Below are 25,410 nucleotides of genomic sequence, written 5' to 3'. Positions count from 1 at the left end.
GAGGAATGACATAAGTATTCGGGAAATTCGCCGATTCTCTCCAGGCGGGGGAATTGCCCGGGGAGAATCGCGTCGATTGTTTGATCCTTTGAACGCCGATCGCTCTTGTACTCGAGTCTTGATTAATGCAATCATTTTACCTTCATCGATCCAATTCTCGCAGTCAATTGTAACAGTCAGGTTTCTAAAAAATCTCATTCAAAAATATTATAAAAATTTTTGTAGCTTTATTATTTTTTACATTATTAAATTTTTAAACCGTTTTATTTGAAAGATATTAGAAATGTCGTATTTTTATATTGCAAACGTTTAATCTGCAATTATACAGGGTGTCCTAGACCACATTCTAGTACACCCCTTTTCTTTCAAAAACTAAGCATTTTAGAGAGAAACGTTTTGAACAAAAATTGTATGGTTTTGAGGGGAACATAAGATGGTGTCATTGGTTTGATCTTGGATGGCATCGTTAAGGTCAAGTCAAGGACACTTTTAATTTCTTAAATGGAACCCCCCATTTTTTATTGCATATTCTTATAGCTTATCTCGAGAGTTTTCCAAAATACTGTAATAAAGTATTTTTTCATTAAATACTTTTTGAGTTATTTTATATTTTAATCTGATCTTTATATTTTGATATAAAAAATTAAAATATTTAGTTTTCGATAATTTTACCGTAATACTTTTATGTACAGAATAATGAGACAAATCAATTAGTGTAAAAAAAAAAAAAAAAAAAACACGTAAATAATTTTCTTAAAAACAATTATTTTTTATGCTAAACCGTTTTTCTCTAAAACGCTTAGTTTTTGAAAGAAAAGGGGTGTACGGATACCCTGTATATAATTATCCTATTTAGAGATAAAATATATATTGCGATTTCTTGTATATTATTACTCACACGCATATATTTTAATCATCTAAAAAAATTGCACGTAATATAACGTAGGATTTGGAGCCAAATATATGATATGACATTGATCAATGTATTCTGCGGAGGAGTTTGCAATATTGATTTATGCATAATTTTAGACGGCACAGTATTCCCTAAAGATAGATTCATAATAAGGCTGTCGAAACGAATTTTTTCGTCGCAAGCCTGTTATTTGCATATTATTTAGCGGCCTGCATTCATAATATTTTTCTTGCCGTATTAATAAAGTCACAGATAAGATCGTGACTGTCTCTTTAGAATCTCTTTTTTGCACATTCAAATGAGATGTTTCAAAAAAGCGAGAACCTCATATAATGAGATATCGATCTCTGTACTTCTATCTTGAGCGTTACATATTCATTATAACGATATATTGCGGTCAAACTTGATATGCTAATATTCGATACTCTCGATAATAAAATTAGCAGCTCTCGATAAAAATAGTAACCTACTTTATGCGTTTCGATTCACCGTCACTTACATTTAGGAAAATAACGTAATGATTATTTTTGATTGCAATATTATTTAATCACTTTATTTTGTTATTGTAATCGATACAATTTTGGATGAAAAATTATCATACGCGACATTTTATCGGAACGTGTATCATCTCTGTTTATTTATATAAGAACGCGAGAGAGGGATAACGCCCAATCCAAATTGAAATTGCCTGTCGGTTTTGGCATGGTGTCATTAACAGGGTTGGGAAAGTTACTTTATAAAAGTAACTCGTTACCGTTACCGTTATTTTTTCTAAAAAGTAACTCGTTACCGTTACTCGTTACCAATTTTAAAAAGTAACTCGTTACCGTTACAGTTACTAAAAAGTAACGAGTCGTTACAATTTCCGTTACTTTTTTACAATACAAACTAATAAATTATTTTGCATAAGAAAAACTTTTAAAAAATTGTAAGCAAGATTTCATTTAAGGTTTATTACAAAATAAATGATTAAATTTTATCGAAATTCTTTATTAATTTTTAATAAAATTTGTTGCTCCATAGTATCATCATTTAAATGCCCTCTTTGTGGTGTTAATACAGAGCCACCGATGCTAAACATTCTTTCTACAGATGCACTGCTTGGTAAAGCTGTATTATATTTAATAAAAAGTTTTTTAAGTTTTGGATAGTCGTTTAACATTTCTATATTACAATTATTTGATTTTAAAAACCGTTGCAATTCTTCTTGTTCAGATTCATTTTGTACCGTTTTTTGCTCAAAAATGAAAAAATCATCGTGATCGTCAGATTTTCCAGCTTTTGGAGAATTTTCAGTTGATCGGATTCCCAATAAATCCTCCAAGTAATTTTCAGCACGTTTTCTTTTTTCTCCGGTTAACCAGTTTAACTTAAATTTTGGATGTAAACATGCTGCTATTATTAATTCTTTTGTTTCAAATATTGTAAGAAATCTAAAATCAAATATAGTAAATTAAGCGACATTGTTTGTTTTATTGAAATTAATACTTTTGAATCAATAGTTTAAAATAAAATAACATTTTTCAATTAAATCCTTATTTAAAATTAAATAACATATGTATTAATCAAATTAATAAGTTACCTTTTATTTAAACCTTGCTGAATAGCTTCAACTAATGAATGGCAATCTATAAGGTCAGATTTATTGAGATTTTCTAATTTTCGTTGCAAGGTACTTAGAACTGGTATTAAATGGGAGCTCTGCTTTTCCGAAAAGATAAAGCTCTCATTGGATATCACGCGTCGCGTTATCGCACTGGTCTGCAAGAGCCATAAGTTGATCAATCACATTCAAGCATTTTTACAACATAATAAGAATGCTAATTGGTCGATTTGCTTACGGCTTTACGGTTAAGATAAAAATTTTATCACGCACAATAGCAAGAATAATATCTTAAATAAATCAAAAAATTTGAAAAAAGTAACGATAAAAGTAACTGTTAAATTCGTTACTCGTTACCGAAAAATGTAACGAAGTTACTTTTTCCGTTACAAATAAAATTTGTAACGCCATTACCGTTACAGTTACCGAAAAAAAATAACTATAGGTAAGGGCGTTACAAGTAACGCGTTACTTCCCAACCCTGGTCATTAATATATCCGCTGGTATAATTTGCAGAACAATCGGGCTGTGCGCGATGCCTTCCGTCCGTTGAACGCAGTGAATCAGCGATACGCTGATTCTCGAACGCGGCGAACAAAAATTCTCTCATCGTATCGCGCTGCAATTGTTTGTCACAGGGTGGTAGCTCATGCACGGATACGCTTGTTTATTATCGATCGGCATTGATTCTCAAACGTCGACTCGCGTTTCACTACGTTTGTTTACTCGTTAAAGTGCAAGCCCGCCATAGTTTCTGCATCTCGCAGCATCCCGTATAACGATACTCGTGCGAACAGGAACCAGGGTTGGGAACGTTACTCTATAAAAGTAACGGTTCGTTACTTTTTCGTTATGTTTTTGTTCTTGTAATGCTAAAAAATAAGCTGCAAAATTATAAAATTAATTAATAATCAATATTAAATGTAATAATCTAAGTTACGATTAAAAACTCTAAATTAGTCTCTATATAAGAAGCGTTTTTTTTTTTATATTGAACTTATTTAATGATTCTAATTTTTTTTTTCATTCTAATATCTTTACTTTTTAATACACTTATCTTTATAGGAATTTAAATTGTAATTTACAAATTCTAATTTTGTCGAAAATTTTTATCGAACATCGTTTTTAAATATTGATAATATTATTAAGAGTGTATTTCAATATTCGTTGCCAGTAGCCAGTACGTTGTAAAATCTATATAATTTACATTACTATAAATTTTCAATACTGGCAGTGACTATCAGAATACAGTCTATGATATAAGACTACGAAATATTTTTCCAAAAATACATCTATCTATTGAATCGATATAAGATAACAAAGAAGAACCGAAAACTAACGATAAAAGTAACGGCTAATTCGTTACCGAAAAAAAAGTAACTGTAACGGTAACGACGTTACAAGTAACGCGTTACTTCCCAAACCCCGACAGGAACGGGAGGAATTTCTTTTGAAAAAAGTTTATGTTGAAAAACACTTGAATATATTTTGTTAAACGATCTTTCTAAAGCACAATTATTAAAACACGCATGTTTTAATGTGCGAAATGCATTTACGGACATTTAAAAATAATAAAGCCATGATGGTATCATGTGTTATTTAACAACATTGGTGTAGATAATAAAAGATTCATTCTAACGATTTTATAGCATAATTCGTTGTACAATAATAATTTTAATAATTTATTACTTTTAAAAGAAATGAGATAAAGTTATCTTATTACGTAATACTTTCGTATCTTTGAAATTAATCCTATTGTCAGTCTTCATATTCTTTTACTAACAATGTTCGTTTAACTCTACACTACTTGTGTCGCGAGATGTACAACGATAGTCGGTAGCAAATGCTCGTTGCTAGAAACAAGATCGTAAAATGCAAATTGCTCGACGATGCGCCACAATCGGTGTGTGATTGGCCCTGGAGACACATGAATCTTTTTGTTTATCAATCAGCTGTGAAGAACGTTGTACTTGCTGACGTTTGAAAAATTTCGCAACACGCGAAATTCAGTTTCGAGTCATTTAAAAAATAAAAAAAAAATAAATTAATAGATAAATTAAAATTCGTAAATAATATATATATCTACATATGTGATTTGAATAATGTATGGTATATCAACGTGAATTGAACAAGTAGCGATTACAGAAGTTTGATTGTTTTCATTTATACTATCTTCGTAGACTATGACTTGCCTTAATTATCAAGGTATATATTAGGTGTACAACTTTGCTTCCGCCGTTTTCCTATAGATGGCTTTAGCGGTAAGTAGCGGTCGAAATAAATAGATCATAGACGTCATGCGATAAACTTGGACATCTGTCAACATAACCCCATAGAAACATTAGTCGATTTGTGTCCGCGTCATAAAGTTACTCTCGATTGAAAATGTCAGTTTACGAGCCAAATTCTCGTCATTTGCTGGAGGTTTTAATTTTCTGCTTCAATATGAAGAAATCTGCGGCTGAGGCTCATCGAATGCTCTCAAATACTTATGGCGAAGTCGCTATTAGTGAAAGAACGCGTCGCGAGTGGTTTCGACGCTTCAAGAACGGTGATTTTCGCGTCGAAGCGCGGCATAGCGGTGGAAGAGAGAAGGTTTTCGAAGATGCAGAATTGGAGGCATTACTTAATGAAGACTCGAATCAAAGTCAAAAAGAATTGGCACGATCATTGGGAGTGACTCAACAAGCAATTTCAAAACGCCTAACCAGTTTTTTACAATAAAGCCTCGAATTTTGGAAAAAAAACGTTGGAAGCAAAGTTGTACACCTAATATATATATATATATATGTATATATTATTTAATTTTTTTAATTATTACTTTTTTATAATAATTAATTTTGATCGCACATTTGTAGAATTACTTCCGATGAAAAACATTGTTACGAAAAAATATCAAAAGAAAAAGATTCAATGTCCCAAGTAGCCTCGTTCGGGAAACATTTGTACTGAATCCGACATGCGTTTTCGTGCTGTTTCAAAGGTAGAAACGTACGCGATACGATATCGCAAAGCCTTTTATGTCTCGACGGCAACTCTTCTCCTATCCTTGCTCAAGTGGACACAAAGTGGGGCAGGAAAATGAAAAGGCGAGTGGTAGATGGGTAGGTAGACAGGTAGGTAGAACAAAAAGCGAAGCGGAAGAGCCCATGGTAAGCGAAGCGTTCGATAAAGAACGAAAGTCGCGATCCACCCGCGGAGACTCGTCTTTTTTTTGCCAGACGCAAAAGTACTTGAGCGAAATTGAAATAATCGGAAATCTACCGGAAGACTTGCCATTGTTTTCTCTCGGTCATGAAGGAGAAAAAGAGAGAGAGAGAGAGGGAACAAGTTTGACAGACGCGGCGGGACAATCGATTCCTTTCTTCTTCTTCTTTTTTATTGCTTTCATTTAACTGTCTCGTGTAATTGATATCCGTAAGTCGCGTAATAAAAGAAATTAGTTGCGTCCTTCGACGTGTCGGGTTGACTTTTATTTAACCGCGTTGTCGCCCTCGCCCTCTCCCTCGACAATTGACGCGCATGTAAAGCTCTCTTTGCAGGTCGACGAGATTAAATGCGAGAATTGTTCGCGCGTTATTTATACACGTATTGTGCGAATTTGTCGCCTAGTTACAATGCGCGATTCAGTGACTAAAAACGTTTTTACTGTCGATATTTAATTCGCAGGTCGATATCAGTAATAGAGTGTGACGGCAACATTGTGACGTTTATTAAAAAACGATGAATAGATATAAGGTGAATAATGAAGATATTACTGAATAGCGAATGATCGATTGTTACTGGAGCGTTAAATTCGTCGACCGTCAAAGTTCTTGCAGTTTCAAACTTCTAAAATAACGTTTTGCTCGAAAATAAAATTACGATAAATATGTAAATCTAGCGTAAAGATCTAAAATATATTTATTGTTATGATTTGTTTCTATTGACAATCATACCCATTTAATCTTGTTTGAGCCTTTATTTTAATTTTTAATCGAATTTATCTAACATTTATCAATATATTATTTTGCAAGTTGGAAGCTGTAAAAGACAAAATCTCTTTTTTCCTTAAAGAGAGATTTTTACATATTGTTATATATATATGTTTACTAACGCTTAGAATAATGTTCCTTGAATTTCGATGCGAGATATATTGATACGTGAATTTGACGGCGAAAAAAATTCTGGATACGCATTTCATTAAAATTACAGGAATCCTGATTTATTTTCTAAATTGATAAATTTCTTAATGGATTATTGATTGCAAATTTACGTATCAGAAGCCAAATTCTAGTGGTAAGAGAAAAAAAAAAAATTTTAATTCAAGTGAAAACTTGTTGCGTTTGCACGCATCACAAAACACATACGCGATCTAAAGTAAGCGATATAAAGTGAAACTATGATCACAAAGAATTTGATATGTAGACTATTTATTTATAAAACCCGATAAACCCGAAAACGAGATATACAATAGGAAGGAACGTGCAACCGTATACAATTTTTTTAATTTTGTTTCTTAAACATTGCATACGATTGGTTCGTGTACGATGCAGAAGTATGCGGTTCTGCATCGAACAACGCATTCTTGATCATAGGATTCACGCGTGGCCCCGTAAAATTGTCAAAGTTTCCTATACTTTGAGCACAATTTGTATTGCGGCACTAAACGTGTTTTCGTGAAATTTTTCAATTGCCTCAAAATGATTATAATTATTCAGAATTTTTTCGCCATCAAATTCACGTATCGATATATTTCGCATCGAAATTCAAGGAACATTATTCTAAGCGTTAGTAAACATATATATATATATACAGGGTGGTCCTCGTAACGGTCGCCACGATTTTTAAGGCACTTACAATAATCTGACATAAAAAAGTTTCAAACAAAAGTCGTGTGGCTTCAAGGGGGCCATAAGATGGTGACAATGATTTGACCTTGGAAAATCATTTGAAGGTCATGTGAAGATCAACTTTAAAATCTTAAATGGAAACCCCCATTTTTTATTTAGTGTTCTTGTAGCTGACATCGAGAGCTTTCCAAAACACTATAACAAAGTATTTTTTTATTAAGTACTTTTTGAGTTATTTTATATTTTAATCTGACATATTTTGATATAAAAAATAAAATATTTTGTAAAATATTCAGTTTTCGATAATTTGACCGTAATACTTCTATGTACAGAATAATAGGACAAATTAATTAGTGCCAAAAAAACAAATAATTGTTTTAAAAAAATACATTGTAAATAATTTTCTTAAAAACAATTTTTTTTTTCATACTAATTGATTTGTCTCATTATTCTGTACATAGAAGTATTACGGTAAGATTATCGAAAACTAAATATTTTACGAGATATTTAATTTTTTATATCAAAATGTCAGTTTAAAATATAAAATAACTCAAAAAGTACTTAATAAAAAAATACTTTGTTATAGTGTTTTGGAAAGCTCTCGATGTCAGCTACGAGAATACTAAATAAAAAATGGGGGTTTCCATTTAAGATTTTAAAGTTGACCTTCACATGACTTTCGAATGATTTTCCAAGGTCAAATTATTGTCACCATCTTATGGCCCCCTTGAAGTCACACAACTTTTGTTTGAAACTTTTTTATGTCAGATTATTGTAAGTGCCTTAAAAATCGTGGCGACCGTTACGAGGACCACCCTGTATATGACAATATGTAAAGATCTCTCTAAAATTGTCAAATTTCCCCAAATTTTATTCGATTCAGATATATATTGTACTTCCATCGTGATTGCGCCGCTTTTATACAATCACACTTTATTTCATTATTATTTCGGCTAATAATTATATTACGTTTGTATTTTAATGTAAGCTGTTTCATCTACATAAATATTTCATTGTTAAAAATTATCAGATCGTGAGATATTTTCACACTTTTTAAATTTAATTCGTATCATATTGATAATAAAAATTCTGAAGCTTTCTTTTCGTATATTTTATGATTGTCATATTTAACGGCGGATATGTTTTATTTTATTTTCTTTTTTATTTTTTAAAGCCCGCGATCTCTATATGTGACGACGCGCGACTCCCGAAAGTTGGCCGATGTTAGATAGAAATCTCTCGCGGATTGGAAAGAAGTTTCGGTTGTTCTAATATGTGCTTCTTCTTATAATTCGACAGGTGAACAACGCAACAGCGAGGGTACAGACGAAAAAGCCGCCAACGGTTCCGAACGGTATGTCGAAACTTTCTTATCCTTTTTATCTCTCGGTAACTTTCGGAGCTTCCCCTCGGGCCCTTTAATACTTGAACGCCCCGAGTATTGTGACAGGGTTCCATTAGAGCTTAAATATCCTATATAGCGTGTTGCTCATCGGATTGCCGGATTTTATGCATACATTGTAAGGAGATATATCGGAAATATTACGAAAAAAAAGGCGCGAAAGATTCTAAGCAAGTACGATTTATGATAGGAACTTATTGTTAGTTGAAATGATTTTGCTCGCGCTTTTAATTATTTTAAAAAATATCGTACAATCGAAATATTTTGAGCCGAAAAACTAGACACTCTTCTCTCTTCAAACGTAAGATTATATTATGTATATAATATTCATTCGTGTGTATGCTCGCGGATATTTGATGCGTGAAATTGAAGTTTCACGAAACGCAGCAGAAACTCGAGATAGAAAAGTACGACCGTGCTTTCGAAAGTGGTTCGTGAAATGGTCGATCGAGCGGTATTACTCTCGCACGGTGCGATAGTCCATCGTATGAAATAATAAAAAAATATAGAGCCCGTATATCATTTCTATCGCATACACGATTTATGCTGTACGAACGCCAAGCGCGTGTATTTTACCGGAGATTATTTCCGCGGCAAATATACATTTCCTGCGTTCGCGTTGCTCGTTCCCGACCTCCGCCGACGTAAAGATGTAAAAGAGTCGTCTTCTCCCTTATATTGCAAAATAAGACGAAAGAAATCTCGCGCCCTCTAAATTCTGCCATTTTCTTTTCTCCTTCTCTTTTGCCATACGCATCCGGATGTGAAATTTCCTTAGAATGGACGGATAAAAATATTCTGTGCGATTAAAATATAAAATAACTCAAAAAGTGCTTAATGAAGAAATACTTTATTATGTGTGTTTTGGAAAGCTCTCGAGGTAAGCTACAAGAATATGTAATGAAAAATAGGGGGTTCCGTTTAAAAAATTCAAAGTGATTCTTATATGACCTTGACGGTGCTATTTAAGGTCATACTAATATTATTATATAATGCGTCACTTAGAGCTCTACAACTTTGGTTGGAAACATTTTTCTCGGAAAAGTTTCGTTTTCGAGATATTTGACTGTTTCCAGACTTTCCTAACACCCTGTACATGTACACACACACACACACACACACGAACGCGCGCGCGAATATTCCATTTATTTTATATTTCAAGAATACATTTTGTTTGTGTACGTAAATCTGAAATTCAAATTTGAAGAATATCGGGAAAAAATATAAGCACATATTTACATATGGAATCTTGGGCATAAGTTATTTTCTACAATGTGTAAAGGAAATAAAATAGTATATTGTTTTAAAAATCAATACGACAGAGTTTAAGAGTAAACTTATATTTATAAGAGTTATAGTTGCATTAACCTTTTAACAAGAGAGAGAGAGAGAGAGAGAGAGTATAAAACATTTTTATTTTGTTAAATTTTATATTGTGCGCACAATATCTATTACGAGTACAAAGCAGAGCGTTTTAAACTAAATTTAACTTTATTCCGGTCCTTCGTACGGCCCGATTTAAATTGCGGCTTAATCCGGATTACTTGACGGACCACCAGCTGCGAAGAGAACACATTGCAAATATATGTGGTATTACGTAAACCAAGTGACTGCTCAAATAGCTTCTTCGCCGATTACACTATGAAGTCCTTCAGTCCAGCGAATATTTCTGGCTCGTAATTAATAATCTTTACAAGGATCTTTATTTAACATGACAAATTATCGCGTTTAGTAATGACGTGTAATTTTAAAGTTTAAAAAAAAAAAACATATCCAAACACATAATACAAAAGAGTAATATATCAATAAAATTAGAAGTAACAATAACAAGTTTTTAAAGGAAAATTTTCATCATGTTCGTCACGATTCACTTAAATATCTCACATTTCAGACGAATCTCCTTTGATCGAGAGGATTAACCGAGATTGATGTCGATCTCTTTTGGGGATCAAAATAGCCAAGCTAGCACGCGCGCATGTGATTATAAATAAATCGATACTTGTAACGGTAATAACGATCGAACGGGGGAGTTGCCAAGTGTTTCCTAACGCGAACACAATTCTTGTCAGCGACGTCTCTAATTATAATCGCATTCATGATTTCGTTTAAACTTGCGAATACAACGAACTTACAAACTGATATCTATAATCCTATATACCATGTATTCTTTATTCATATCTCTGATACGCTGGTCAATTAGCATTGACAGATGTCTATTTTAATTAATGTATCATTAAATTCTTCTCTTTCTATAAATTTCTCAAATAAATGTTTCAACGAAATATCGTCGTTATTTATTGAGCTTAAATCAAATTAATTTTCATAATAAACATAACTACGCGCGCGAATCTCTTAATTAAGATTGAAAAAAATATGAATGTGAATGCGCTCGTCACGGTTTAGTCGCAAATCAAATAGGACTTTGGGGCTCAAGCGATTCTCGCCAACATCGATAGACGAATGTTCTCTCTATCGGGTGACGGTCTGTACGCCCGTGGTTTAATCTGTACCCACGCACGCGACATGCAATTATCGGAATGCTAAGTCTCGCGCCCTCATCGCGCGCTCCGAGAGACGTTATTAAGATCAATTCGGTCGATTTATCGCGTGAAGAGGAGGTGCACACGTTGCCCGTGCGACGCCTCTAATAACCGATTCGACAACTGTCGATGGAGTGTGTAATAGTTGTGTAATTTGATATAAAAGTGCACGTATAATTTAATATAATTTATATAATATATACATTATATATACAGGGTTGGGAAGTAACGTCGTTATCGTTACAGTTACTTTTTTTCGGTAACGATCGTTACTTTTTTCTGTTTCTAACGATAACGAATTAGTCGTTATTTTTTGGTTCTTTATTATCTTATATCTATTCAACAGATGTAATAGATTTTTAAAAAATATTTTCTAGCCTTCTATCATAGGCTGCATTCTAATAGTCACTGCCAGTATTGAAAATCTATAGTAACGTAAATTATAGATTTTACAATACTGATAGCGAATATTGGAATACACTCTTAATAATATCAATATTTCTCTTATCAATATTTAAAAACAATGTTTGATAAAAAATTTCGACAGAATTGAAATTTATAAATTACAATTTAAATTCCTATAAAGATAAGTGTGTATTAAAAAGTAAAGATATTAATATAAAAAATTAAAATCATTAAATAAGTTTAATATAAAAAAACGCTTGCTATATAGAGACTAATTTAGAGTTTTTAATCGTAACATAGATTATTATGTTTAATATTGATTATTAAATAATTTTATAATCTAATAGCTTATTTTAGCATTACAAAAAAACAAAAACATAACGAAGAAGTAACGAATCGTTACTTTGGAAGTAACAGTGTAACGCGTTACTTTTTAAAATCGGTAACGAGTAACGGTAACGCGTTACTTTTATAGAGTTAACGTTCCCAACCCTGATTATATATGGTAATATATTGGGTTGAGTAAAAAGTCATTGCGTATTTTTTGTATGTTTTTCAAAGTCATTTATTTATATAAACAACAAAGATCAATCAATGATATATTTTCCGTTTTGTTCAATGACCTTTTGCCATCTTTCGGTGAGCTTCATAATTCCCCGTTCGTAGAAGGACCTGTCTTTATTGGCGAAAAACTGAACAAGGTGCTGATTTACCGCCTCATCTGAATTTAACGTTATTCCACACAAGGAGCTTTAAAAAGAGCGAAACAAGTGGAAGGTCAGACGAGTATGCTGGGTAGGGCAACACATCCCATTCAAGCTCCAATAATTTTTGACGGGTCGCCAAAGATGTGTGTGGTCTCGCGTTGTCGTGATGGAACACAACTCCTTTACGATTGACGAGCTCCGGACGTTTCTGGATGACAGATTCGTTCAAACTGTCCAATTGCCGACAGTACACATCCGAATTGATTGTTCGGTTCCTTGATAGGAGCTCAAAAAACACCACACCCTTACAATCCCACCACACTGAGAGCATAACCTTCCTCTGATGAAGTTCTGCTTTTGAAGTCGTTTGAGGCGAATCATCACGTCGGGACCAAGACCGTTTGCGTTCCACATTGTTGTAAACAATCCACTTTTCATCACCAGTTATCATTCGTTTCAAGAAAGGATCGTTTTCTTCACGTTTCATGAGCATATCGCAGATGTTTATACGCGCCGTCAAATGAACTTCTTTGAGTTTACGAGGAATCCAAATATCGAGCTTGCTTACGTATCCCAGCTTCTTTAGGTGGACGTGAACACTTTTTTGACTGATCTTCAATGTTTCTGCAATCTCTCGTGTCGTGTAACGAGGGTTTGACTCGATCAATGCCTTTATTTTGTCGTCATCAACCTCGGTGGGTCTTCTTGACCGAGGAGCATCTTTGAGATCAAAATCACCAGCGCGGAATTTCTTGAACCAGTTTTGGCACTGACGTTCTTGTAGAGCATCGTCACCGTAAACTTTACGCAATTTTTCACAAGCTTGACGCGCGTTCTTCCCTTATGGAAGTAAAACAGTAAAATATGGCGAAAATGCACAGTTTGGTCTTTCATCTTCAACTTGTTGTAAAATCTCCAAAACTCAACCAAATCGCTCAATTTTTTTTTTAGAATGAAGCTTAAACTCTCAGCTGTTAAACGATATATGATAAACATATGTATGAATGACTCTAGTACTGCCAAAACTGAACTAATGCCATCTGTTGCAAAAATACGCAATGACTTTTTACTCAACCCAATATATTCACATAACGTATTTTTTTAACTTTCTATTTATAGCCAACATTAAAAAAATAATTGACACGTCACGATATTATTATAATGTAGTATATCAGGTAAAATATATGCAATACAATTCTATTATAAAGGTAGGACATATTTCTAATTATAGGAGCTTGTTCGGCGGCAAATATAGGTACGGTAATTCACCTCATTATTCAGCTATTAATCTTCACTCGGAAACCATGTATCTTCGAGGATAAGTCATTATTTCTATCTTACTCGAATATAGATTGGGATTTGAGTATTTAAGCATTGATTAATGACTTTAATAAAAGCAGCACGATTCTCGAATTCTCTCGCAAATAGAACGCATATAATTGCGTTATTTGGAACATATTTTTATCCTTTTAAAATATAAAGTAATAATTTTAGTACTATTGCACTCTCTATGAAATCTCGTTATCCAACAATGTGCAATGTACCGAGTATTGCCGTTTCTGTCCGCAAATTTATTTCACTCTGGCTCTTCCTTCTTCCTATACACTTCTCTGTAAATGCGCCACCTGTATAAATAACGTTGAAAGGAGATCGAGCGGGAAAGAGCTATGCGGCTCAACCCCGTCGACCCGTTTTTCGTCGCTAGTATACGTTTTTTCCCACCCCTATACATTTCTCGGATCGACAGGATTTACAGAGCGGAGTCATAAAAAATTGCACACTTACCCTCGTCCGTCCCACTTTCTCTTAAGCGGCGATACATGGTCTCTGGACTCTTAACCTGGTACATGGAAAATTCACGCGCTTGACAATTTTAACGATTCTCCTTTAACTTACCTTACGTAGCTAGATCAATTTAATCAGAAACATTTTTTTTATAAAAAAAAAAACATTATTTTTAATATCAAACAATATTTTCTCTGATATATATTTTCTCACGTTTTGGAGAATGTTTTTAGCGAGATAGTTTTTATCTTTATTTATTATACAGCAAAAGCATGTAAATGACGAGAGAATTTTGATTCTCTCTCTCTCTCTCTCTCTCTCTCTCTATTTTTTTTTTTTTTTGCATCCGAAACGCGAGCCGTCATTCGCCACGATTACACCTGACGTTTCCGTGCTTTATCCTCTCTTACGTCGCTTAGCGAGTCGTTCTTTCGCGGGACCGGTCGCGTTTTACGGATACGCTTCCGTTCGTTGTCTCCTTCATTCGCTGATTCCGTGAAAATACCGGTATGTGTGCTACGTGATACTTATAATTTACGCAGAGTCTTACCGTGATTAGTAATTGTCGCGTAAATAACGTCCCGTAGCGCGACACGTTCTCCGTGTCCCATTCCTTCGTTTCCTCTTTCGTTTCTCTCACAAGTTGTCACATACTTTTTTTTTTTTCCCCGAAGCGAGCCGCCGTCTTACATGCCTCCTCGTGCAAGAAAAAGCGCACTGTAACGTACATCGAGATATCGCACGTAATATCTTACTTCCAACAGAAAAATTCTCCTTGCTAACTTTGCTCTTTACCGCAAACTTTTTTTCGTTCTTGTAAAATTGTTCGTCTTGAAATCACATCTCTTCCCTTCTTCCTTCCGTTCGTCTCCATTTAATTTTCATTGTTATCTTTGATGATTTGATATAATATTATGTTATTATTAATATTTTCTTTTTCTTTTTACATGTTTATCGTTCTATTTGTAAGATATAAAATACATTTGGTTCTGCGGAAAAGATTTTTTATTCTGGCCAAAATTGTGAAGATTCTTTTATCTTGATAATAGATTCATGGTTATCCACGTGACATAGCTAGTTTTTTTAGAATCCAAGAATACTTTCAATGAGAAAAGAATCAATCTCGCATTTTTAATTGCGACTGGATCGCACGTTGCTAGGGTTGCACGAGATACCAAGACAAGATTTTTAATTAATTATCAAGACAATACCAAAACAAATTATCAAGATTCTTGATCTTATCGAGAAGTCTTGGTTTTTAAAAAAAGTTATCTAATTGTTCCCGATCTCCGAACGGAGATTTTAATTAATATGGAAATAGGCGAGAAAGACAAAAAATTTTATTTATTGTTAGTAAATAAAAACATTTATAAATTTAAAAACTTTAAAAAATTCAAATTTAAAGAGCCTGCGCATCATTATCATTACACACTTTAATGTGACATAAAAATAGCGCAAATTAATTACTTTATATTACTTAATTTATAAAGTTTAATTTCAATACTTACGTTTAAAAATATATCTATCGCTTTTTGTTTTTCTGACAATATTTTATTTCTCATTGCTTTTGATCCAAATAAATCTTCATATACTTTTTTATGATCTTTCTCCAAATGTTTTTTTTTAATCCAGTAGTGTTATTGTTTTTCATTTTTATTTCTTTAGTCACATTTTCTTTTTGACATAATAAACATACGCCGATTTTTTCATTGTTTCTCGTTTCATACTTAAAATAAGTTTTCTATGTGCATTGTTTAACTGCACTTACTTCCGAATTTTTATTATCATTTTCGGAAATGTTTGCATGTTCAGCAGAAGAACTTGGTTTAGTTTTTAGACTGCGTCTGCACAATCGAGACGCGAGCATACGCAGTAAAGAACAAACGAAAATCGTACTCGGCGCTTCGGATAACAGAAGAAAGCAGATATACTTACTATTTTCTGTTTTTTATCAAGCTGATAAATAATTTAATGTTAAATAAAAACTGTTAATAAAAATCAAGGCAAGACGAGACGAGACAAGATCTTTGATACAAAAACCAAGACAAGATTAAAATTTTCAAGACCAATACAATATTTTTGCGAATATTGTCTTGTCTTGGGTCTCGTGCAACCCTTAGCACGTTCTTTCGGACTTTTCGCGGCAACTTCTTCGTTTTCTCGCTGCGTTGCCAAAGTTGGCCGATGGAGGAATAGCGTGAAAAGAATAGAACGATGACGCTAGGAGAAATAGAACGACAAAGTTTGGTCGACCCGAGCTTCGTTTTATTAAAAAATTTTATTTTTCTTCTCATCGCGCGCGCGAGAGATCTCTCGGTAGCCGTTATCGCCGCGCTGGCGGTTAACATTGGAAACGGGGTTTAATGGAATTACAGCGTGTTTTATATGCGCGCCGGCATTTTCGCGCGAAAAATTCGCGGAACGACGAAAAACGTACAAAAGGGAGAAAGGGGAAAGCGAGAAGGAAATTTCCACAGCGCGACGTGTTTGCGTAATATTTGCATGATATATTTCCGATGCGCATGCTCGTCGCGAGATCCGATAAGTTTCATGCAAATCGGGCATTATTGTCGGTTGCGCTCGATAAATAAATTCGACGAAGAAATCGCATCTTGTAAGGTAGTTTCCATAGAAGTGGAACGAGGACACGTTTATTTTCGCGGATCTCGCGTTCTGTCTAAAGATGTGCTGACCTGATATATCGAAATATCGCGCGAGAATCGGAATAAAGATAGGACGAAAATGTGTAGAGATTTCTTCGTCGCAACGAACACTCCACAAAGCGCGATTACACCTTTGCCCGAAGTAATTTTATATATATATATATATATATATATATATATATATATATACAGGATGTCCCATTTTAAAGGACCCACTCAAATATCTCAGAAACACTGCGTTAAATCGAAAAATGCTTCAAACAAAAGTTGTGTGGCTTCAAGGGGACCATAAGATGGTGACAATGATTTGACCTCGGAAAATCATTTGAAGGTCATGTGAAGGTCAACTTTAAAATCTTAAATAGAAATTCCCATTTTTTATTTAGCATTCTTGTAGCTGACATCGAGAGCTTTCCAAAACACTATAACAAAGTATTTTTTTATTAAGTACTTTTTGAGTTATTTTATATTTTAAACTGACATTTTGATATAAAAAATTAAATATCTCGTAAAATATTTAGTTTTCGATAATCTTACCGTAATACTTCTATGCACAGAATAATGAGACAAATCAATCAGTATAAAAAAAAAAAAAAAATTGTTTTTAAGAAAATTATTTACAATGTGTTTTTTTAAACAATTATTTGGTTTTTTTGCACTAATTAATTAATATATTACATCGGTTGCGCGCAAGAACATTTTCAAAGAAATCTTAAGCTTAAATTATTAGATTAATCTTGTTTTCTCGCGGATCATTATTTTATTTTCAAATTTTGCGAACTAAGCATACGTATTGTAATACGTTTCTAAATCTAGTGACTATTATTAAGATTTTTCAAAGACCGAATAAAAAGAGTTTACTTGTTTACGACTTTTATATATATATATATATAGCCTTCTTATATTATGATTAAAAATAAATTTTATTTCAAAGAACGCAGTATACGTGTTAAATTTAATGTGGAAAATACATTACATATATAAATTAATTAATTCATAAAATCATAATTAAAATTGGAGGAGCAAAAGTGCGCGCTTGTATTTACAATGCCTGTAATTATGTTCGAAAAAGCCACGTACAATAATATAGTTTATGCATGAAAATTCACACAAATATTTTTGTCGCTCTGCGGAATCTAGATTTATATGTAAATTTGGATTGTAAATTTGGAGATTTTTCCTTTATCAATAAACACGATTATCTCCGATAATCGTTACATCCTCATTATGCAATTCTATCAAAGGCGAGCGAAACTTTCTATCAAAGGGCCGGCATCCGATCGTTCATTTCCGCTTCAATCGTCATTTATATCACGCTGGTTTCGCGAATCTGGCGAAAATCGGGGTTAATAGTGACCGTTAGATACGCGCGTCCGCGAGGGAACTAACAGGGGGGACAACATCGCATCCGGCATCATCCCGTTTACGGATCATCGCGACGTGATACCCAAGCTAGTTGGTGGGAAGAATGAGATAGAAACGATGATGGGTCTGGTGGGCGACAGGAGAGGGGGTTTCCGAGGACGAAGGGCGAGTAATTCGCCACCTTCCGTTTCGTTACAGCTGCTTCGCCAGAGATACAACCGCACGGCACGCAATCGCGCGATCAATCTTGCCGTTGCTATTCGTCAGAGCGTGCTTGGCAAAATCGCATCCCATTACGCGCACGTAGATCATGCGTCATTAAGAAAGTATCGCCGTGCTTAAACGCGATCGGTGGACCGATCGGAGGATGCGGTGTCTTGAAACATGGTGTATAAAAAGGAAAGCGGAAAAGAAAATTGTGCGAGATTATTATACAGGGTGTCCCATTTTAAAGGACCCACTCAAATATCTCAGAAACATTGCGTTAAATCGAAAAATGTTTCAAACAAAAGTTGTGTGGCTTCAAGGGGGCCATAAGATGGTGACAATGATTTGACCTTGGAAAATCATTTGAAGGTCATGCGAAGGTCAACTTTAAAATCTTAAATGGAAACCCCCATTTTTTATTTAACTTTTTTGTAGCTGACATCGAGAGCTATCCAAAACACTATAATAAAGTATTTTTTTCATTAAGTACTTTTTGAGTTATTTTATATTTTAATCTGACATATTTTGATATAAAAAATTAAATATCTCGTAAAATATTTAGTTTTCGATAATCTTACCGTAATACCTCTATGTACAGAATAATGAGACAAATTAATTAGTATAAAAAAAAATTGTTTTTAAGAAAATTATTTACAATGTATTTTTTTAAACAATTATTTGTTTTTTTTGGCACTAATTAATTTGTCTTATTATTCTGTACATAGAAGTATTACGGTAAAATTATCGAAAGCTGAATATTTTACGAAATATTTTATTTTTTATATCAAAATATGTCAGATTAAAATATAAAATAACTCAAAAAGTACTTAATAAAAAAATACTTTATTATAGTGTTTTGAAAAGCTCTCGATGTCAGCTACAAGAACACTAAATAAAAAATGGGGGTTTCCATTTAAGATTTTAAAGTTGATCTTCACATGACCTTCAAATGATTTTCCAAGGTCAAATCATTGTCACCATCTTATGACCCCCTTGAAGCCACACGACTTTTGTTTGAAACATTTTTTGTTTTAACGCAGCGTTTCTGAGATATTTGAGTGGATCCTTTAAAATGGGACACCCTGTATAAGATATCTTTATGATTTTATATATGCGTGCGTGTTTTATTGCATTCGTATATTTACTCGAATGTTTTATATTTATATTAATATTACGTAACTCGTAGTCTATATTTATCGAAGACATTTTTTTATCTGTGTTTATCCCTTTATTCAAATAATAATGGGCGTATCGATTCTCTTGATAAACCGTGTACGAAGAGATTGATAATATTGATCTGCTTCGCAATTAATTATCTGATGGTATTAAATTACCAATTAATTAGAAGTAGATTTAATGAAAGTATTTAATAATTGATGCGCGGCAGAGAATGCGCGAGCGAACTTTAATAAGAGTTTGTAAATTTTCGCCTAATCTCTCGTCTGATATAAAGGGAATAATTTTGTGATTTGATTTTAAAGCACATCTCTATGCGCGTAATCTCGTAAAAAGTGCGCCATAAATCACGCCCTAAGTACCAAACTTTGCTCGTCTCTCGCGTTATTCATCTGCCAGCGATAACAAAATCGAATAGTATACACGCGCGTCCTGAAAGAAAATTGCAATGTCAGCTTTTATAAGATGATGGAAAATGCGCTGTCGATAGTTTGCCGTCTGTTCGACCGGAGCCAAAATCTTCTTGTTACATAATTCCCCGTGGCCAATTAGGGACAGACTTAGTATCTCTTCGAACGTAAAATCTATTTTCCATTCGTATTATATATTCTTTATTTGCATGCGAGAGAAAATTGACTTTAAATATATCTATAATAAAGATATATATGATAATAGAAACGCGAGCACATTTTTATATGGTATTATTATTTATATCTCGGATGAAAGATATTTTGAATCTATAAGTAATTGCACAAGTACAAATATATTATATAATATAACAAATTATTTATCAATTATTGTCATTTTGATTTGAAAATCTAACAATAAATTATTATTTATAATATTATATTATCATTTTTGTTAATGATTTAATTGCGCTTCAGAATTTATCAATTTTCTGCATTAAAATTTATAAATTTTTTTTTTATCTTTTCTTTTACAACGTGTATAAGTATGGAATATGGGAGTGTCATTATCTCGTTTTAATACACGAATAATTTACCAGAGGCAAAAAGATCATCTTTTTCAAAAAAGTATTTCACAGCAAAATTCTTGTTCGCAAAAAGAATGGAGTTTGTGGCATACGGTCGATCGTTTCGAGTATTAAAAACTTAATAGCAATCAATCAACCATCACGGCCAGCGATTATTCCTGTGCAACTTTGTTGTTGCGGAGAATAAAAACAAACGTTTTAATTACATAGCAAAAACTGTTCATTAAATTGCTTAATTCAATTTAAATTGATATTAATATTTTTACGATCTTATCGCGCACGCTGAAAAGTAAATATAAAAGTCACTAAAATCTAATTTACAATTTATATACAATTATAAATTTATATTATTCACATAAATTATAATAATAATAATTTTTTACGACGAAATTATATTCCTCGTATAATTGTGTTCTTAGCTAGCAAGCTATTAACGGTGACAGGGTATATTTTCGGCTTAATTCAAATAACCGTCTGTCCTATACATGTATGTACGTATACAGGGTGTCCCATTTTAAAGGACCCACTCAAATATCTCAAAAAGGCTGCGTTAAATCGAAAAATGTTTCAAAGAAAAGTCGTGTGGCTTCAAGGGGGCCATAAGATGGTGACAATGATTTTAACTTGGAAAATCATTTGAAGGTCATGTGAAGGTCAAATTTAAAATCTTAAATGGAAACCCCCATTTTTTATTTAGTATTCTTGTAGCTGACATCGAGAGCTTTCCAAAACACTATAATAAAGTATTTTTTTCATTAAGTACTTTTTGAGTTATTTTATATTTTAATCTGACATATTTTGATATAAAAAATTAAATATCTCGTAAAATATTTAGTTTTCGATAATTTTACCGTAATACTTCTATGTACAGAATAATAAGACAAATTAATTAGTGCCAAAAAAAAACAAATAATTGTTTAAAAAAATACATTGTAAATAATTTTCTTAGAAACTTTTTTTTTTTTTTTTTACTAATTGATTTGTCTCATTATTCTGTACATAGAAGTATTACGGTAAGATTATTGAAAACTAAATATTTTACGAGATATTTAATTTTTTAATATCCAAATATATGTCAGATTAAAATATAAAATAACTCAAAAAGTACTTAATAAAAAAATACTTTATTATAGTGTTTTGGAAAGCTCTCGATGTCAGCTACAAGAATATTAAATAAAAAATGGGGGTTTCCATTTAAGATTTTAAAATTGACCTTCACATGACCTTCAAATGATTTTCCAAGGTCAAATCATTGTCACCATCTTATGGCCCCCTTGAAGGGGGGCCACACAACTTTTGTTTGAAACATTTTTCGATTTAACGCAGTGTTTCTGAGATATTTGAGTGGGTCCTTTAAAATGGGACACCCTGTATATATGCATATGTGCTCATTTAACGCGTTACGCCAAGTAATTGCGAATGTCGTTAAATACTCTATTATATTAATTATCTTCGCCGGTCGTGCGACAAATGTGGCGGCTTCATCGTTGAGAGCTCTTGGCGCCGGTAATGAATCGAAGAACGCCGCTATAATTGCAAAAGAAAATGTTGCGTAGATGTTTTTTTTTTCCCCTTCTTCGTTAGGATAGGATGCGAAATACAATGTAACGTATGGTTTGTTTTTTTTTTCGTTTGTTGCAGTGTGCGTACAATGGCCCGAGGGTAGGTGCTTCCATGACGTGCCAGAGCCGGCACTGCTGAATCTCTACTTCGAGTTCCGTGAAAACTGTCACGGCTTCTCCTGAAGGCAACGACCAATTAGGCAACGACAATGACGACAATGAGATACACGGCCCTCGCGCTCCTCGTCGAGCGCGCGGATCATCCAGTACACTTGAATGTCGCGCGAGAAACACTTTTGAGAGATAACGTATTTATTTTAAAGCCTTTCCAACAGCCGCCACACACCACGACCAAGCCAAAACGAATAACCACGTATAGCCACACAGGGAAGGGACCAAGGTCCCCTGTTTTTCGATTTACATTGACACAATTTTGTCTCGCGCGAATTTTAGAGACGCGTCGTCGAATGGACGGAGTCGACGGAAGAAAAATGACTTCCCGCGGAAAGATAATAGCGTGAAGATATCGATTTGCAACAAAGCTATTTCTATACAAAACTAAAATTTATTTGGTTGGCGAAATTAATTCCGTAATTACGTATGAGTTTATTAAATAATACAGAAATATCTTTTTTTTTTTTTCCTGTTAGTAGAGAGATCTAAATTTGATCGAATTTTTTCTCAGATGGATAAATAACAACGGATATAAATTATATTAATTAATGATAATTATATCGAAATAAGAAAAAAAATTTTCGTGCGTTTTTTTTTTTTTTTTAAATTACGGATAGAAAAAAAATTCTTCAATCTACCGCCGTTTCGGTTCATTCGAATCGCGTCTCCGCGTGAAAGCGACACGAAGCAAAGCTCGTGGTGCTCGTGTATCGTTTCTGGTCATTGTGATGGATCTCGGATGACACAGGTCTAACACTGACCCTAAATGGGTGCTCGGCAAAATTCTCTCGACGAGCATGTGAAAACGGGATCTTTCGCGTCCCTTCTTTATAGGGTTCTCGATGATCCCAGCAGAAGCAAGGTGGGTGATCCAGAATATTTATTTACCTACAACTAATTGCTCGTCGTTCAGCCAGCTCGGGATTAAAGACTGTCTCTCCTGTCACGTATACATTTTTATGTATCTTTTTTTTTTTTTTTGTACTTGTCTTCTTTTATCTGGGAGAGAAATACCATGCTCAGCCCTTCCTAAGTTTCTCTCGCACAACCAATTATTTTTGTTGTTCCTTTCGAGCCGAAGCGAAGTCGTTCCCCCCGGTCTTATCATTGTCTTTGTGGTAAGAAAGCTACGAGGGATAATAGTAGCACCTTTTGCACTCACGCGGAGAAAAGTGCGTTAACAAAGCACTCGGGACCAAAATAAAATTACGACAATGGAAGAGAAAGCACGTTTCATAAAAAAAAAAAAAAAGATTAAACAACAGGACATACTAAACAAAAGTATCATTGTCGTTTTATAAAAAAATATTTTGACACGATTATATATTTATTGCAAAGTCCATCATTATTGAAAATTAAGTGATACAATTTTATATTAAATTATTTATATCAAATTGCTTAAACTCTGATATTACGTTTTGTAACACGCGTTATTCACCGCGTGTGAAACAACGTTCAGAGCGAAAGTATTTAAATCGTCTTAAAATCGGCCATGATGACGCGTAAGTTTTAAATTGACGATGCGATAATTTTAGGAATCGACAATTAGAATGCAGAGGCAAACCGATTGCGAGATGTTGCATTGTTTTGAAATTAGACGATCAAATTCAATTCGGACGAGAATTTGATTTGCGAGATAATACTTTTACATTATATTTCGCATTCCTTTGAATTTGGAAAAAATTGAAAAAAAAAATAGTTTTATTTAGCTTCAAAAGTTTTTTTTTTTTTTTTTATATAGATGTATTGATCTGATAGTTCGCTATATTTTTCTTCAATACAGATATTATGTATACAGGGTGACCCATTTTAACTTAGGCAGCCAAATAACTCGAAAAATAAGCACACTACGAAAAAATGTTTAGAATCAAAATTTTGTCATTTCGAGGGGGACGTACAATGACGTTAAAATGAGCCCCCCCACCCCTTCCTCTGGGCGGTGAGGGGGGGCAAGTTTGAAATCTTAAATGGGAACCCCTATTTTTTATTGCATATTCGGAATCTTTGGCTAAAAACACATACAATTTGTCTGAAACATTTTTCTCGATTCATGATAGATGGCGCTGTAATCGACGAAATTCAATTTCTTCGATTTCTCTTACTGAGAACCCATGCTTACGATTCTGCAATAAATTAACAATAAAAATACCACGTTTTCATTGTTAATACTCGAAATTAGTCTTAAAACAAACTTCTCATTATTTTTTATTACTCATTAATTACTTCTCAAGAAACTGCTTTTAGCGTAACCTGCCCTTTAGGCAACTTGAATGGTGCAAAGTACCGAGACATTTTGGACTTTCCATCTGATGGAGTTCCTCTAAGTATCCCTCCAAAATTTTGTCCATTTAGTGCCAAAGTCACAAGTGTTTATGTATTTTTTTAACATTTGTACTCTGATAAAATTCTGGTAAAATGGCAAATTATACGCCTACAGAAGTAGTCGATATTCTTATAACCTTTGGCGAATGTGGTAGAAATTACAGACTTACTGCCCGTACTTATGCGGAGCGATTCCCAAATCGCCGCCATCCTACTGATCAACAAATTATAAACATTGAAAGGAGATCTCGTAATAATCCACTTCATCGCGAAAGGCGAAGGAATAGACTTCATAATAATAATGACCCTAGATTGCTCGCAGTTTTGGCTATGGAGAAGTTTGTTTTAAGACTAATTTCGAGTATTAACAATGAAAACGTGGTATTTTTATTGTTAATTTATTGCAGAATCGTAAGCATGGGTTCTCAGTAAGAGAAATCGAAGAAATTGAATTTCGTCGATTACAGCGCCATCTATCATGAATCGAGAAAAATGTTTCAGACAAATTGTATGTGTTTTTAGCCAAAGATTCCGAATATGCAATAAAAAATAGGGGTTCCCATTTAAGATTTCAAACTTGCCCCCCCTCACCGCCCAGGGGAAGGGGTGGGGGGGCTCATTTTAACGTCATTGTACGTCCCCCTCGAAATGACAAAATTTTGATTCTAAACATTTTTTCGTAGTGTGCTTATTTTTCGAGTTATTTGGCTGCCTAAGTTAAAATGGGTCACCCTGTATATATACAAACACTCGATAATAT

At 33.5% G+C, this 25,410-nt stretch overlaps 1 protein-coding gene across 10 annotated transcripts in view; it reads left to right on the top strand.

The window, feature by feature from the left end:
- Positions 1-25,410, top strand: part of LOC138941873 (RNA binding protein fox-1 homolog 2) — a 322,458-nt gene that overhangs the window by 243,480 nt on the left and 53,568 nt on the right. For all 10 annotated transcript variants that reach the window (XM_070311805.1, XM_070311804.1, XM_070311802.1 and 7 more), the window contains 2 exons: positions 8,648-8,702; positions 22,234-22,254. In XM_070311805.1, the coding sequence (XP_070167906.1) occupies positions 8,648-8,702; positions 22,234-22,254 (76 nt within the window). The remainder of the gene's footprint in view (positions 1-8,647; positions 8,703-22,233; positions 22,255-25,410) is intronic.

Source organism: Polyergus mexicanus, unplaced genomic scaffold, assembly GCF_030449975.1.
Source record: "Polyergus mexicanus isolate NDT 795.1 unplaced genomic scaffold, iyPolMexi1.0 SCAF_20, whole genome shotgun sequence".
NCBI lineage: Eukaryota > Metazoa > Arthropoda > Insecta > Hymenoptera > Formicidae > Polyergus > Polyergus mexicanus.
The sequence above is the reverse complement of the archived record's forward strand: the minus strand, read 5'-3'. Positions and strand labels throughout refer to the sequence as shown.